The 15766-nt window shown below is 41.1% G+C and overlaps 1 protein-coding gene across 1 annotated transcript in view; it reads left to right on the plus strand.

Annotated features, from left to right (window-relative positions):
- The window catches only part of LOC119195596 (uncharacterized), a 42329-nt gene that overhangs the window by 2127 nt on the left and 24436 nt on the right, over positions 1-15766 (plus strand). Inside the window, 23 exon segments of the mRNA XM_062562985.1 lie at positions 5-72; positions 209-282; positions 779-809; positions 811-856; positions 1258-1342; positions 1579-1673; positions 1996-2082; positions 2247-2356; positions 2962-3039; positions 6133-6206; positions 6750-6854; positions 7674-7743; positions 7953-8034; positions 8518-8614; positions 9436-9490; positions 9564-9736; positions 10538-10606; positions 10996-11086; positions 11327-11413; positions 12068-12196; positions 12331-12447; positions 12985-13160; positions 14693-14780. Of these exon segments, the coding sequence (XP_062418969.1) occupies positions 5-72; positions 209-282; positions 779-809; positions 811-856; positions 1258-1342; positions 1579-1673; positions 1996-2082; positions 2247-2356; positions 2962-3039; positions 6133-6206; positions 6750-6854; positions 7674-7743; positions 7953-8034; positions 8518-8614; positions 9436-9490; positions 9564-9736; positions 10538-10606; positions 10996-11086; positions 11327-11413; positions 12068-12196; positions 12331-12447; positions 12985-13160; positions 14693-14780 (2087 nt within the window).

The following is a 15766-nucleotide window of genomic DNA, read 5'->3' on the forward strand; positions in this document are numbered from 1 at the left end:
GGAGGATTCTCTGATACCTACGCTGCTCTGTGTGACTTCAACCGGATGCCAGTTAGAGAGGAGATTCAGTGGGTGAGATACGTACTTTATATGGACTTTATTCAAACATTACTTTTGCCGTTAACCGCTCCACTGGGCACTGCCACTCTGAATCACTGAATGATATCTGTGGTGTTTCCTAATGAAGCAAAGCTAACTGTTTCAACAGGATGTTGACAACATCTACTGCATCAACAACCGGAGAGAGTTCAATCTGCAGGACTTCAGCCACATAGACAACAGGTGTAATACTGCACACTGTTGTTGTATCTTATGATATATATATATATATATGATGTGATCCATGAAATGAAAAATGGTTTCATCAGAGACCATAGATAACAGCTTCGGTTGTCTATCTAGGGTAAGGTAAAGCAGTGAAGACTCCGGGATACTAAATAAAAAGACATAGACGGTGGTTAAAATACTGATTTCTGCTGCTCCCTTCTTCGCCGTTTAACTTGCCTTCAGACATCTTTTCAACTGGGAACTGAAGCTGTTTTATGCGCTTTCTTCAATAATGGCATACACATAAAAACTCGCTTCAAAATATCAGAACTAAGCCTTTCACTTTTTTCCAACTTTACACAGCTAGCATTCACATTATTCACAACCTTATTGATCCGCTGTTTTTCAGTGACCTACGTAACTGCAGAGTGTGAGTTTCAAATGGAAAACCCTGAAAAGAAAGCGTTTGGCCATTGAACCTACTCTTTAGGTTCCTCTCCTTTCCTCTCAGGGACTTGGCCTTAGCAGTATCAGCCCTGTCCTTTCAACCAGTGGTTTACCAAGATCTCCTGCAGAGACCTCAAACCTGGTAAACTCTTTTATTTTTGTGTTCTTCTTTTAGAGAGGTGTTTGTTATGCAAAGACAATTTATACCATTTGCAGTAAAACAAATAAAAAAACAAAATCCACGGTACTTGTTCATGTAACATAAATACTTTTTAAAGTTCATTGAAGTAGATCATGGAGTATTTGGGACAGAGAGAATTCAGCTGTAACAATACAGCTTTGCTTTACATTAAAGCAGACAAACGTCTCTAGCAGTAACACGATATTGAAATATTAACCTGACGAGGAACAAGCTTAACATGTTTCCTCTTAAATCCAATAAGACCCAGGAGTTCATCCCACCAGAAGCCTGCTAAAGCCTCCCTAACAGTACGAATGATACGGGATTAGAGCGTATGCCTCTGTCTTTTTCCCTTCAGTCAGTCGACATCCAGCAGGTGTTGATTTCCCTGCTGTCCAGATCTCTAAGCCTGCAGGAACTCTCACTGGAGGCCAGTGGACTCAAACTGTGAGTGTGTGTGTGTGTGTGTGTGTGTGTGTGTGTGTTGTGTGTGTGCAGTAACCATGTAGTAAGACCTGTGGGCAAAGTTCATTAAGGAAAGGTTGTCTGGTTTTGCCACATCCGATATGAATAATAATAAGTATTAGCATACTCTGATATTGTGTTGGTTCTTGGCTGTGTTTTAAAGCCGATTTGAATGTGTTTGTCATTCATTGAGAAGTAACCCAGTTATTCTGCTGCAGGGACTTTGCGGTCAAAATGGCAGCTGCACTGCGGGAGCATGACTCCTCTGCCCTGCAATCCATCAACCTCTCCGGCAATCCCATCGAAGACAAAGGTGGTCTTTTTATAAAGCACACATCTACAGATCTAGAATAGAGGTGAAGCGATATTCCATCCTGAGCCAAGTGGCCACTTTTACTGCTGGCCTTCCTGTGTAATGTTGGTTCAACTGGAATGTTGTCTGCCAATGGTTTTCTTGTAGTATCTAGCAGGTGGTTTGAAGTTTAAGTCAGGGTTGATGTTTTTAATTCCACCTCTCTTTCTTTCATTCACCAATCAAAATGTTTTCTGTAAAAATGGTCTAAACAAAAGAAAGAAATCTATCAAATATTCGAAAATTGAACAAGTGTGTGTGTGTTTTCCGTTTTCATTCCTAGGTGTCATAGCTCTCAGTCGGGAGTTGGAGAAACTAGCTGAAGGACTCAAGCACCTTTCTCTATCCCGGGTATCAATGACTGCCAAAGGTACACACACTCAAATACACAGTTGCATTTCCATTACTATACAGGACACTGCATTGATCATTTGTTATTCACACAATTGAGCTAAATTGCCTTTGCTCCAGTGGACCTCCTCCACCAACATCATCATCACCATTTGTGCATGAATGTAATCTATTCATTTGCAGGTCTTGGCTCTCTGAGTCAGGTGTTATCCTCCACTCAGCTGTTCTCAGCATCTCTGACCCACCTCGACCTGTCCGGTAACCCCGGCAGCCTGGTTACTGAAGATGCAACGGTACACCGTCTCTATGTGTGTCTCCTGTCGAATAATGGGGATTTAAGATTTGATGCCCACAAGGAATGCACACATTGATACATACACTTTCTGCACTTACTGTATTCAAGTCACAGTACATTATTCCGAATAAAATACTAATTAATTTGATTTCGCCTGTAGATGAGCATTCTGAACCTTTTGCCCGATGGCAACAGTTGGAATGCTGGGTTCAGAATATTTGCTGGGTCATGTATAATTGTCCCTGAGCATGATTACAAAGTATTGGTTAGTTTGTAAACTTAAAAAAACTCATTGAACAGTGCAAACAAGAACAGAAATGATCATAGCAGGAGATGATGTGACAGCAGTCAACATCAGCAGCACAATTTTGGAACGCATAGTAATAATACATATATCATAAAAAAAATACTACATCTGTATAATATTAAAATGGAAATGCCGCTTTGTAATGCTGACCTCATGAAGCTGGTTTAATGCAAACATAGTTTACACATATCCCAGTTAACTCTGCGTTAGACTTTTCAGCAACAGTTTTAACTGTAAGGCATGTCTGAAAATCTTAAACATATACTGCGTGTATAAACACTGTGTGTCTCTTGCAGTTTCTCTTCAGGTTCTTGTCCAGTCCTAACTCTCTATCTCATCTGGACCTCAGTGATACCAGCTGCCCTCTGGACACGGTGAGTGAGAGATGGGTCATACAAAAGTATCAAGTAACAAGCACAAGAAAATACAGTTATTGACAGCATAGAAAAAAAAAGTCTAGTAGCCGTAGCACGTCCAGTGTCCCCCCCCACCCCCCCCCCCCCAGAATGTACTGTTGGTTGTGGTGCTGCACCCGAGAGCAGAGCACAGAGCAGAAAGGGTTTAACAGTCGTTAAGAACCAGGGGCTGGAATGTGGTGAGCAGGCTGGAGGGATGGTCGGTAGACTGAGTCCACAATGCAGGTTGCGGGGGAATCCACAGGAGCAGAGAACCTGAGGCTGAGGCAGGCAGAACAAGTCACCAGGTGGTAAGCATTACTGAGCGTTTTAGCCATAGCATTAGTTCCTGGTTGGTGAACTGACAATCTGGCAAAGAATGAGGGGAGGGCTGGAGGATATCATGCCTGGAGCTTGATTGGGGACTGAATTCCATCAATTAGTGAGAGCAGAACCCTGAAGCCCAGACCATGACCGTAGCAGTAGCTGTGTCTCAAAGTCGCCAGGCTGCGTCCTTGTAGCCCTCAGCAGCATTGGACCTGGGCTGCGTCCTCCGACAACAGCATAGGCTGAACCGAGCCGTCACTGTAATAGGACGGTCGGGACTGCTTGTGTCATCAGCATTACCTTCACTCACTCAGGTTCCGGAAGTTGCCTAGCAACCTTGAAAAAGCCTTAAAACCCGGAAAACTACAGATAAAGAAAATAAACTCGTTATTTAATTTAATTCTCGGAAGATACCTTTCTCCTCCGGAGCATGATACATTTCAGGCTGAGGGAAGAACTTAAAAAAAGTTCATGCATAATACTTTACTAATTTAAGCTAAAAGTAATATTGCAATTTTAATGCAGAGGAGATTCCATCAAAAACAACAACAGCAATCATATTTATTAACTTGTATTCATGGACTTTTTTCTTGCATGGGATACATATAGGTTAGTTTATAATCACACAACAAAACAAAAGGAGCAAATTAAGTTTTGTTTTATTGTGTATTTATTCTGTAACATTACTGACCTTGAAAGTGACATTTCAGGTTCCTAACTTGTCTACCTGAGCTCCTTTTGATCCATTTCTGTTCATAATATGAAGAATAAACTCTCAGTAAGATATTAGTTCTGAACCTTTTATAAATTATTTAAAAATGATAAAGAATTTAATAACTAACAGAAGTAAACAGCAATATAATTATGAAGTGAAATAAATATTGGTTCACAGGGGGCTTCTGCTTGCTCCTTCTCCAGCTCAGCTCCTCCAATCTCTCAGAGGGGCGTGTTGCTTGTGCTGCAGTCGTATGTGATTGGCTGCACATTCAAGCTCAGCTCCTCCCTCCTTCCTTTTTGCTCCAAGCCATCACATGACTCCCTCCTCCCTCCATCTGATGGTCAAATCTGAAATCCCTCACTGACCTGACCAATCCTTGTTCACTTAATACTACAGTAGATTCAATGATCACCATTTTGGCTTAAAACTTCATCATGTAACTATAACATAGCATGCAGGATAAAAGAAATCTATAAAGGACTGCAATTATCATCCGTCCCCAGGTCTTAACATTACATTGTGTTTGATTCATATTGCAATTATTTAATCTAACATGCTAATGTAATAACTAATATCTAACATCACACAACCTACATTTGTATCGCTAAACATTACTACATGTATTATAATGTCCACCACTAGGTGTGCTCTACTGCTTAAATCCCTAAGAGTGGCATGACAGAGTTACCTTTTGCACTAAGAGCAAAGTCTTAGAATTTAAAGACGCGACATTGGTTACCAACGTCACATAACTTTAGCAATTTCAAAAACTAAAATGTGATCTTATATATTATATTATAGCATTTATATCGGTAGATATTCAAGTGAATTATATTCAAGTGAACTCTTCTTCTGTTGGATCACCCGCCTCAGTCCTGAATAAATTAAATCATCTTTGGCCCGCACTGCATGCTGGGATATGCCTGGCTGCAGAGGATAGATCCGATGTGTCTGCCAAATCGCCTTCTGGAGGGCTGCGTCTCTTGACCACGTTCGGAGACAGAGTGCGACAGGCAGGTCGTAGCCTTTACGTGGCGGTGCACCATGGCACACCATCCAAGTCCCAGGTTCGCACATCCTTCTTGAGTCAACACTCGACAAACTTAGCTGACACTAACCTTCGAGACGCCTTCTTGCTATGGTGCTACAGGCCTTAAATAACGGTGAAAATCTGTTGTCTCCATCCATTGGGAATGGCTGTGGCTGACCTGTGCAGTCGTCACACAGGAGTGTGGCACACGTTTTGCCCATAGGAACTTCCTCCAACACACAGACCCGTAGTTGCTGTCCTCAACGCCTACTTTCCCTGGTCCGAAACTTCATCCATCGCTACAAATTTAGAGCTCAGAGGGCTGTACAGTCTGTACACATGCAACATCCTCACATCGGCACAGGAAAAACTCCCCAAAAAGGAAAAACTGGGACTGGCATAGTCCAATGATGACCCTAGAGAGACAGTCTGCACTGCAGTTTTGGTAGAGAATCAGATTTGGTTTATGAGACCAACTGATTAGAGAAAGACTTGGTCCTGATGGACCGCAGCCTCCTGCCAGAGGGGGCAGCCAGGGTGCTCAAACAAGTTGTGTCCGGGGTGAGAGGGGTCGGCTACAATCTTACCTGCCTGCCGTCCTGGAGGCAAACAAGTGTTGGAGGGATGACACTGCAGAGCGGATGAAACGGTACAGCCTGCCCTTGCTCTTGGCAGTGGCTGCAGCGTACCGGACGGTGATGGAGGAACAGAGGATGGTCACAACATGTATGAGTCTTATGAAGTGCCATTATAGTGGATGCAAGAAGTGGTAAAATATTTGCAAATTAGTATGAGAACTCAAAACTGTGATGCATATAGTGTTGAACAATGTAAGGGTGAAAGCCTAAAGGAAAAAAGAAAAAGAGGACTCATTGAAACTGCATATCTACGTGGTCCAGATTGTTGTGCAATGAAAATATTGTAAATGATAATGTATTGAAGCTCTGTGCTTGCCATTGTTTAGATACCACTCACTTATTGTTGCTTTCTCTTGCAGTTATTTGTGTCCCTGTCTGCCGGATGTTGTAAACTGATGCGACTGAGCGTGGCCAGAAATCCTTTCAGCCACAGGTCAGCTCCAGCGTTCACATTGGTCCTCTCTTTGATTCTGAGAAGTAGGACCTGTAAACTTGACATTCTCTCAGCATTAGAGAATTCAGTATTGTTGCAGCACTAAACTCGTTACCACTGCATATCTATATTTGCTGCAATCTACAATTGTAGATCATAATACTTAGGTATTGTTTTTATTTCCTTATTTCATATTTTAATTTACAGGGCATTAATCCCCAAATCAGTATATTGGATTTGTATCATTCGTAAGTAATGTTATGTATTCAGTTATTTATATGTAGCATATTTTTCTGTGTAAGCACTCACACAACAAAGTGGCGAAACATGATTTAGAACACAATCAAGACAATGGCTCTTGGCTCATGGCTATATGTACATGTGTGTTTCTTTGCACAGCTTTTCAGGCCATATTTCTCATTATAGTTTCTCAGTTTTACCAAGAACGTTAAGATGATCAGCCGGTTGCTTGTTGATACAATTAAAAGAAGAGACAAGACATGTTATGTCATATTATAAGTGTTTCTGTGTGTCTGCATGTAGAAAGGTGCAGAAGGTAACCAGGAGCATTCGGGAGTTCTTCAGCCAGAGCAGTGAGCTCAAATATGTGGGCCTATCTGCAACCAAACTACCTCCCCAAGCCCTCAGGTGTGTTTATTCCCAACAAATGCAGTAATATTGCCTTATGAAAAACATTTTTTGATTGACTGCAAGATTTCTAACTGGATTTTTTCTGAGGATTGTCTCTAAAGCCTCTTCCCATACCCATTCTACCAGAGAGAAACTTTCAGATGGAGAACCACTGCTTTTAGGAAATTTTAGACCACTACTTTTAACTTGGTTGTAATGCCATATACTGTATCAATACAATATATTTAGGTTATCTCTGCCCTAGCTCTAGTTCTCTCTCATCTTCTCATCTATCTCATCTTTATTTCCACTTACTGTTTGGAGGTTGCAACACCTCGGGTAGTACTTCATATTTCCTGTATTTCCTGTGGTGATTCTGCCTGCTGATTAAAACACATTTACTTTTCTCTAGAAATATCTTGGTCAATACATTTAACTTATCTACCGCCTGGCTAACTGTTTTCTTTGCCTGTGCTTATGACATCACACTGAAGAAAAGTAGCTCAGCTTCTAGTGGTTGTAGCTAAAGTTATTCAGCATTGTGTTTGTTATCAATAAGAGTCCTTCAATTTTTTATATTTACAAAAACATTTCAAAATCAAAGGCATAGTGGATAGGTGAGGCTGCTTGGAAACATATTTTGGGATGTTTCCAAGCAGTTTAGGTCACAGGTGACTTTGCTACCACTTACTGAAGGTATAAAAGGTTGGTTATAGCGTAAGAGGACAGTTTGGAGCATGTCAATGTTCACACAAACCGTTCTTCAGTGGTTCATGAGTCTGCTGTAACATGCACACACTGGTATATCCCATAGATGTGTGTTTTGTTTCAAACTAGGTTATTACTACAGGGTCTGGCAACCAACACTCGTCTGTTTGGGCTGGAGTTGGACCTCAGTAGCTGTGAGGTAGAGTTCACACTCATACACAAATGCAAAAAAACGTTTTACAGTTTTGGATGATACAGAAGCTCCAGTAAACAAACTACTGTATGCCTTTGTGTGTGTGTGTGTGTGTGTGTGTGTGTGTGTGTGTGTGTGTGTGTGTGTGTGTGTGTGTGTGTGTGTGTGTGTGTGTGTGTGTGTGTGTGTGTGTGTGTGTGTGTGTGTATGTTAAGCTGCGTTCCGCAGGGGCCCAGGTGATACAGGAGCACATATCTGAAGCCACATCTATCAGAAGTCTGGATCTCTCTGACAATGGTATGCAAAATCACACACAGACACACACACTGATGTTCACAGATGAAGTTTGTGAACAGCTGGTTGCATCCCGCATGATATTTTTTGTTTGTCATACCCTTACTGGGCTTGTGTCTCACATGAAGGGCTTAGTATGCATACCTGTGATGTGTAGCTGACTTTTAGGTTCGAACCTACATTCATTCACGAGTAGACATAAAAACAACACCTACGTGACTGAATGGTATGAAGGCTTTTGATTTCTTTCAGTAAGGTGAAGAAATTCTGCAGTCCAGCAAGCGGTGCTTTTCCTCCCATGATTCATGTCCAATAAAGATACTGATAAATTGATTTTTGACTCCAACCTCACCATGAGTCTGTTGGAGGAAATCAACTACCACAACCTCCACCCACTCCCGCTTCCTGTCTCCATTTTTTCCACTCCTTAGTGCTGACATCTTTTGACCCTCTACGTTGTCCCTTTCTCCCTGTGTCTGCCCGTAGGCTTTGAGAATGACATGGTAACCCTGGTCCTGTCTGTGGGTCGATGTCACGCTCTTCGACATCTCGCGCTGGGAAGAAACTTTCCAATGAAGTCCAGGTCAACATACTGTTTGCTCTGCTATGTCTTCTCCTGACATCAGCTCATCACATGGATGTACTGTACATACATTTTACTGAGAGGGCTGGAGACACCTGCCATTATTGTGGCCACAACTTTAAAACTTAAAGATTTGCACCAAAGGAGTCATTATGTAGTTAAGCTACTGCCGTAGTAAGTAAAACTTCATACCTCTGTATCTACAAGTACTACTACCCCAGTAGGTATGCAGGCTGAGCTCTCTATAATTTAGTTCCACCACATTTACAGTTTCCATTTGATTGGTCAAAATTTTAACCAACAGAAATCTCTGTACAGTTTCCAGTCAATGCTGTGTCTAGCCGCTAAATTCCATATGAAAAAGAACACGCATAAAAGAAGAAAAAAAAAGTGTGAACTATTATCATCCTTTGTAGTAAAACTGATTGGCTGTAATTTAGTAAGATTAACAGGGAAAGGTCGGGGGAAGTTATGGTGGACGGGACAAAGACAACCGGGACAAAGGATACATCTCCCACCTTTAATTGAATCTCCTCCTTATCATATCAGCCATAGCCATGTCTAGAAAACTCTATTCCCACTGTGTGCACATTCTCAACACACGTCCTTCTTTCAGAAATACTAGGCCATGTGGGGGATGGTAGGCATGGTTTTACTTTGCACATCCCCCGACTTGACTCTTTTGCACTTCTGAAACTAAACCCTACTGCAAACATCTACTCTAGTGTTTGGATCTGTAGGTTATTCTCTGTTTCTGAACCCATGTTTTGTTGAAATGTCTTTTCATGCTTGCACCCTTATGTCTGCTTCCTGTCCACCAGAGCGCTGACTGATGTTCTTCATCGCATCGCTCAGCTCATTCAGGATGAAGAATGTGTGAGTGACACACAGCGATCAGTTGTTTGGTCTTTTTAGGCTGCCATAGATTGTCATATATTTGTGCGTGCAGCCCCTGCAGTCTCTATCGATGAGTGACTCCAAGCTGAAGAGTGCCATGCACGGCCTGCTTAGCGCCCTGGGTGGCCACGCCGCTCTGACTGAAGTGGACATCAGTGGAAACAACATCGGAGACACTGGAGCCAAAATTTTGGCCAAAGCCCTGATCACTAACACCAGACTGAGGTACCCCCCCCACCCCACTCCCCAACACACACATACACACACAATAATAATATTTTGTGATTTACATATTACTGTGGAACCGGCTTAAAGCAGTGGTGGCTAAATGTTTTACTGTTGGCCTTATACAAGACTACAGTACGTTTGTCATTTCAACACGTCCACACTTCCATCAGTGTTTTTGGAGCAGAAAACCACACGTGGCACAGAAATACTTTGACTATTTCTCTATTGACTGCTCTTTAAAAAAGAAGCCATGTAAAAATGGGCAACATTAGTTTCTGTAGTTTGGTCTTGGCCAGTCATATGTAGTAACTAAACAGAATCCATCCTATATTCACAGTAAATGCCATTTAAATACTTTTTTTGTAATTGTTTTGTAATCAAATGATCATCTTGGTTTAAAACACATAATACTATTTTATCCATGGTAATTCTAATTGTCATGACAGCAGTGAAAGTTGGTGCTCTTCATGAAACCTTGTGTTGTCAACTCAAATAAGCACAACAGTCATTGATGTTCTAGTTTGAAACAGCAATAAACAATGAGATCAAGTTAGAAGTAAAGCATTCATTTTTATTCTTGTAATAAATGTGCAAATCTCTATTAGATATTAATGTTTTTTCATGCTTGTCCCCTTATGATGTTGGTCATAAGGGAGAGTCCACGGCTGGCCACTAGATGTCACCGCCGACCTTCAGGAGTGTTTGGTCCTTGTTACCTGCTCCATGAGACTAAGCTGAACGTAGGCCATCTTCAAGAGAACTTAATGGAACTGAACTGACCTCTGTCTCTCTTTCAAGGACATTGACATGGGACAGGAACAATGTAACTGCCAAGGGTTTCCAGGATGTGGCTGATGCCTTGGAGAGGTCACACATGTGCACACACAGACACACATACACATACATATTGGCTAAAGGTGTGTGATCAGGTCAAACAGCTGTAAAAGTTGTTGCTACTGTTGTTATTGGTATACAGAGTTTGCTCATTTCTGATTATTGCACTTGCTAAACCTCAATACGGCCGTCTTTCTTCAAACTCTTCTCACAAAATAAATAAATAAATAGACAAAATGCGGAAAATCTTGCTTTAAAACAAAATAAACCCTTGTTGAAATGGTAACAGTTGATGTGCTCAGTGTTAACCACTGCCATCAAGATTCATTGCAGCGAATGAACACAAACGCAATGTGAACTGTTTGATTTGACCTGTTGGGATGCAGGAGATGCCAATGATTGTAGGATTCTATGTTTTGCAGGAACTTCACTCTGCTGCAGGTGTCTGGCCTGGCTGATATTACACAGAGTTACCGCAGCAACCCTGACCGAACCAAGGAGGCCCTGCACAAGGTCAGTGTGTGTGTGGGTGCGGGGGTTGTGTTTAGCAGGAGTATCTGTGTAGCAGGAGTGAGGGGGAAACACAAATTAGTTTTTTAGTTTACACTCTAGAGGGTTAATAATTCTCCCATCTCGTCTGGATTATAAAAACTAAATCTCAAATGTACAGTTTTATTAGCCTACATGGAACAATTCTTTGCTGTACACCTCCGATGTGTGTGCTTATTTCATTTTGTGTGTCTGTGTGTGCAGATTCAGCAGTGTTTAGACAGAAACAACCGGAGCCAGTCTGAAACGGTGGATCTTCAGACAGGGTTTGGACCTTGCCAGTCTGAGAAGGTGAGAAGTTAAACAACACATTATTTTATTTATTTTATTTAAAACTGTTAAAATACGGCTCCACTTAAATCCGTGTATCATTCGTTCTTCAATTGACGAGACGAAAACCAGAAGTCAAAAACAATTTGTTTATCTGTTAAAACCCGGTAGTTTTGTGACCCAAAAGACACTAATGTCTGTTAATCTAAGGGAAGCCCATTTTCGCCACAAAAAAAGTTTAGAAAGTCAAAATGATGACTTTCGAAATGAGGGCTGAAGATTGAGAGACATTAGTGGAATACACCGATAAGTCACAAAACGTCACACACTAAACTTTCAAAATAAATTTCAGCCAGTGGCCCATTTTTCATTCTTAGTTCATCAATTGAAAAAAAAAGAACAAATGACACACAGATTCACTTAGGTACGGTGTAGTAATAATTCAATTCACAATTCATTATATCGACGGTGGACCTCTTTGACTCAAGCACATATGATGGTTAAAAAAGATGTTTGCTGAGGGATTAAATCGAGAGAGAAGTGTTATACAATCTCAGGTGTCGCCACTTTATGGGCATAAAAGAGAATTCTGGTTCAAGACAAATTGGTCTCCTTTTGACCTGGAAGATGTTCTGTTTCTTTAACTTTATCTTTCTTGGTTGTCTTCAATTTTAGAAGGTCCAAGATCTGTGTCAGCAGCTGAAGAACAGCCTCCAACATCTAAACCACTGCAATATTCAGGAGGTCCAGGATGACATCATGACAGCACATGAGATGCTGTACATAGCTAAGGAATCCGTCAAGGTACAGGCTACTAAATGGATTTTAATTGATGTTTTTTTTGGGCTAAAATAATCACAAACCGGCTCTGGAATAGTCGGTTAATTTAAAGTACAGACATATAAATAATGCTTATACTAATGTATTGTTGGATGCAGCTGCTTCCCTCACTACTTGAGGCAGGGAGGAAGTGTGCCTCTGATGGTGACTTGGTGAACTGCATCCTCACTGACACTACTAATGTCCTGAGGAACGAGTTCAACAGAAGTATACAGGTACACATTTAGAGAACGCTGTTTGCTGATGTAACAATCGTAGCTGGTCACGAGACTATTCTAGAAAAAACTGTGTGTTAGATTACAGAACAAGGCCTTGGCATAACCGTAGCCACTAAAGTTGGGCTATATAACAGTAATGTTTTTAAATACATCTTTTAAATGCAAGGCTATGCATTTTTGAGTAATCTATCAATTTATATGATATGGTTGTTCTTTCCTTTATTTCACAAAAGCAGTGGTTATTTCGTGTTCCAATTACAGCTGAAAGATGCCAAAGGCAAAAGGCCCAAAGATCTCAGCAGTAGACACAACATTTGTATCTTTTTAGGGTTTCTCCCTTGTGGTACGTGTCTCTTTGTTTGCAACAGTTTGCAAAAGCCAAGGGGACACTTGTACAATAGTATTATTCTGAATTTAAAATTTAGCAAATACGTATAATATTGAGCTAGTCTTTGCAATAACAGAATGGAACATTTCTCTCTTTCTGCCTTGTCTTGGCCATGCTTACAAACCCTGTCTTTGTGTGTTTTCTAGGAGTTGGCTCAAGACCTGATGAGGGGTGCAGAGGCAACGTGTCCACAGGTGGTCCAGCGATCTAGGGTCTTAGAATGTCTGTCAGAGTGTGTGTCCAAGAGAAGCAGACAGACAGACACATTCCTGAGAAGAACCGTGGTGGAAAATATGGGGCTGATCATCAGCAACAGACTGCGGTAATAACTTTCATGGAATACAGTGTCATTGAAGTGTTTTGAATGAGCCCCATCTCCACTGAATAATAAGAATATACGCTATATTTTTTACAATTCATTTACATAGAAATACAATATATAGAAAAGATTTATATATTTTGTTAAAACGTAAAAGCTTTGGTCTACAGCAGTGTCACAGTTCCCCAGACCATATGCCAACCTACCTGACCCTTCAAGAGACTGACGCCATGCAAGTAGGACGGGCTCAACTTTATAAAAGGAACAAGAGCGGAAAAGTCTTTGCATGTACTGTGGTCAGGCCTGGTAAAAGTACCGAGCTCTCGAGTAAATAAGGAGGTACTGGTGAGCCGAGCAGGTCCACGATCCTCATCCTGCCTAAATCCCTTGTTCCAGGCCAAGCTACTGCTACTCGGGAATCCCAGACTGTTCCTACATTCCTGCATACGGGATCTGATATGTCCTTTATGAACGAGGGATTAACTATCCATTTGGGGATTGACCGTATACCGCTTTCCCAGGCGGTTCTGGCCAACACCCTTGACGGTCATCTTCTGGGGACAGTGAGACTCCAAACCATTCCAGTTCAGTTGCTCCTGTACGGCAACCACCCTGAGACAATCCGCTTTACATTTTACAGACTACTCGTATTTCACTCATTCTAGGATATTACTGACTGCGTTGAGAACAAGAGGCAATGTACATCAACAACTCCCTTACTGCTGGTCTCATCTGGCAGAGAGAGAGATCTTATTCTTGGGGAAGAAGGACAAGACCCTTCAACCATGCATTGACTACTGGGGCTTGAATGAGATTACCGTGAAGAACCAGTACCAGTACTTTTGCTCCAGAACCTTAAGGCCCGGTTCACGTTCAGATTGGTTTGTGGACTTCTATAATGAAGCCTTCAGTTTGGCAATGTTGCAGTCTCCATCTTGGAATATGGCCTTTGTGCTTTTTTGCAACCGATGATGGGAACTTATCATATTTGGAACACTGAGGGACGTCAATAACCCGTGAGGGTCATTTTTTTATGGACTTCAGTAGAGAGAACAGACGTTTAATACATGTGTAAATTCGATTGACATCACTCAGCAGAATCGGAGGTTCCTGCCTGATTAAATATATGCTATCAATTGTGGGTAATTCCTTCAGGTAAAGTCTGTCAAAGCGTGCATAAAGGGCTCCAAATGTCTGCGGGCGGGACCTCATGTACAATATTTTGACAGTGGGACAGCCCTAATCCCCAAGCTTTTGTTTTGGTACCACGCTAAAAGCGTCTATAGATCTGCAGGGCTAGACTTTAAGAGAAGGTCATAGACTGTTCCTCATTTCCTCTGATAAGGAGATCAGCTCCTTGTGTGTGTGTGTGTGTCTTAATTCATCTGTTGGGTGGAGATACCTTTTAGGAATGCATCCAATTAACCTTTAGCAATTACACCAATATTACCTTTTGATCGCTGTAACTAGTAGATTAAATTCAACAAGTCTTCCCTCTGATGTGTGAATTTGTTGTCTCTTGTCTTCCTGTCTAGTGAACTGAGACAAACATTGAGTCTCTCTCTGGCTGAAAGTCTCATTGAACAGGTTCTACACAATCTGACAACGTCGCAGCACAAAATGGTAAATGTGTGTGTGTCTTGTGTTTTATTTGCATTAGTATTAATATTAGTGTGTGTTAATATTATGATGATTTCTGTATGTCATCCATTTCATATTTATCATGGGAATTATATACTTTACATTAACGTTAGTTAATGAGTTTATGAGATTTTGATTTTAATAACACACACGTTTATCTAGAACTTCTTCTGACCTTGGTTGGTCAGAAAGACTTACAAATGATTGGAGAAAATCTTTGTGGACATCAGTTACCAGTGTACATTGCACACAGAGCAGTCTACGTGACAGTATATAGCCTAGTTTGGATCAAAGACAGGCTGCATGGGATAGCTGCTTGCTCCAGCTAAAGTGAAACAGCACCAGCTTACAATACCTACACGATACACCTATATTATAGGTATTTGTATAACGCCATTACTAATGTGACCTTGCATGTAACATGTAGTCCACTGCAGTCAATGAAGCACCTTGGTAGGATTCAATTAGGCAAGTTTTTACCTCCTGATCATAAATTATTAGTATTAATGTTAAAGTTAATTATTGTCCCGTCATTACGTTGGCCCTGAAGTGCAAAGCAACATTACAAAGAATGAAACACTTTTACAAAGCTTGATACAAATTAACATTTTGGAAAACAAATTACCATTTTATAAAACAAATTAACATTTTATAAAACACATTTACATTTTATGAAACAAATGTACATCTTAGAAAACACATTTATATTTTAGAAAACAAATTTACATTTTAGAAAACAAATTAACAAGACGCTAAACACTTTTACCAATCCCGAAACAAATTTACAAATGACAGATTCTTCACGGAAAGGGAATGTACCACAAGGAAGTGACGGAAGTGTTGAGCGCGGCGTTTTTGAATTGTCATTGGTTGTGGAGTTTATGGCGACAAAGACGTTCATGGTGACCGTCCGAACATGGACTGCGGCCGAGGGATGTTTTGCCCCTTTTTGTGGCAAACAAATGAAC

Source organism: Pungitius pungitius, chromosome 6, assembly GCF_949316345.1.
Source record: "Pungitius pungitius chromosome 6, fPunPun2.1, whole genome shotgun sequence".
Lineage (NCBI taxonomy): Eukaryota > Metazoa > Chordata > Actinopteri > Perciformes > Gasterosteidae > Pungitius > Pungitius pungitius.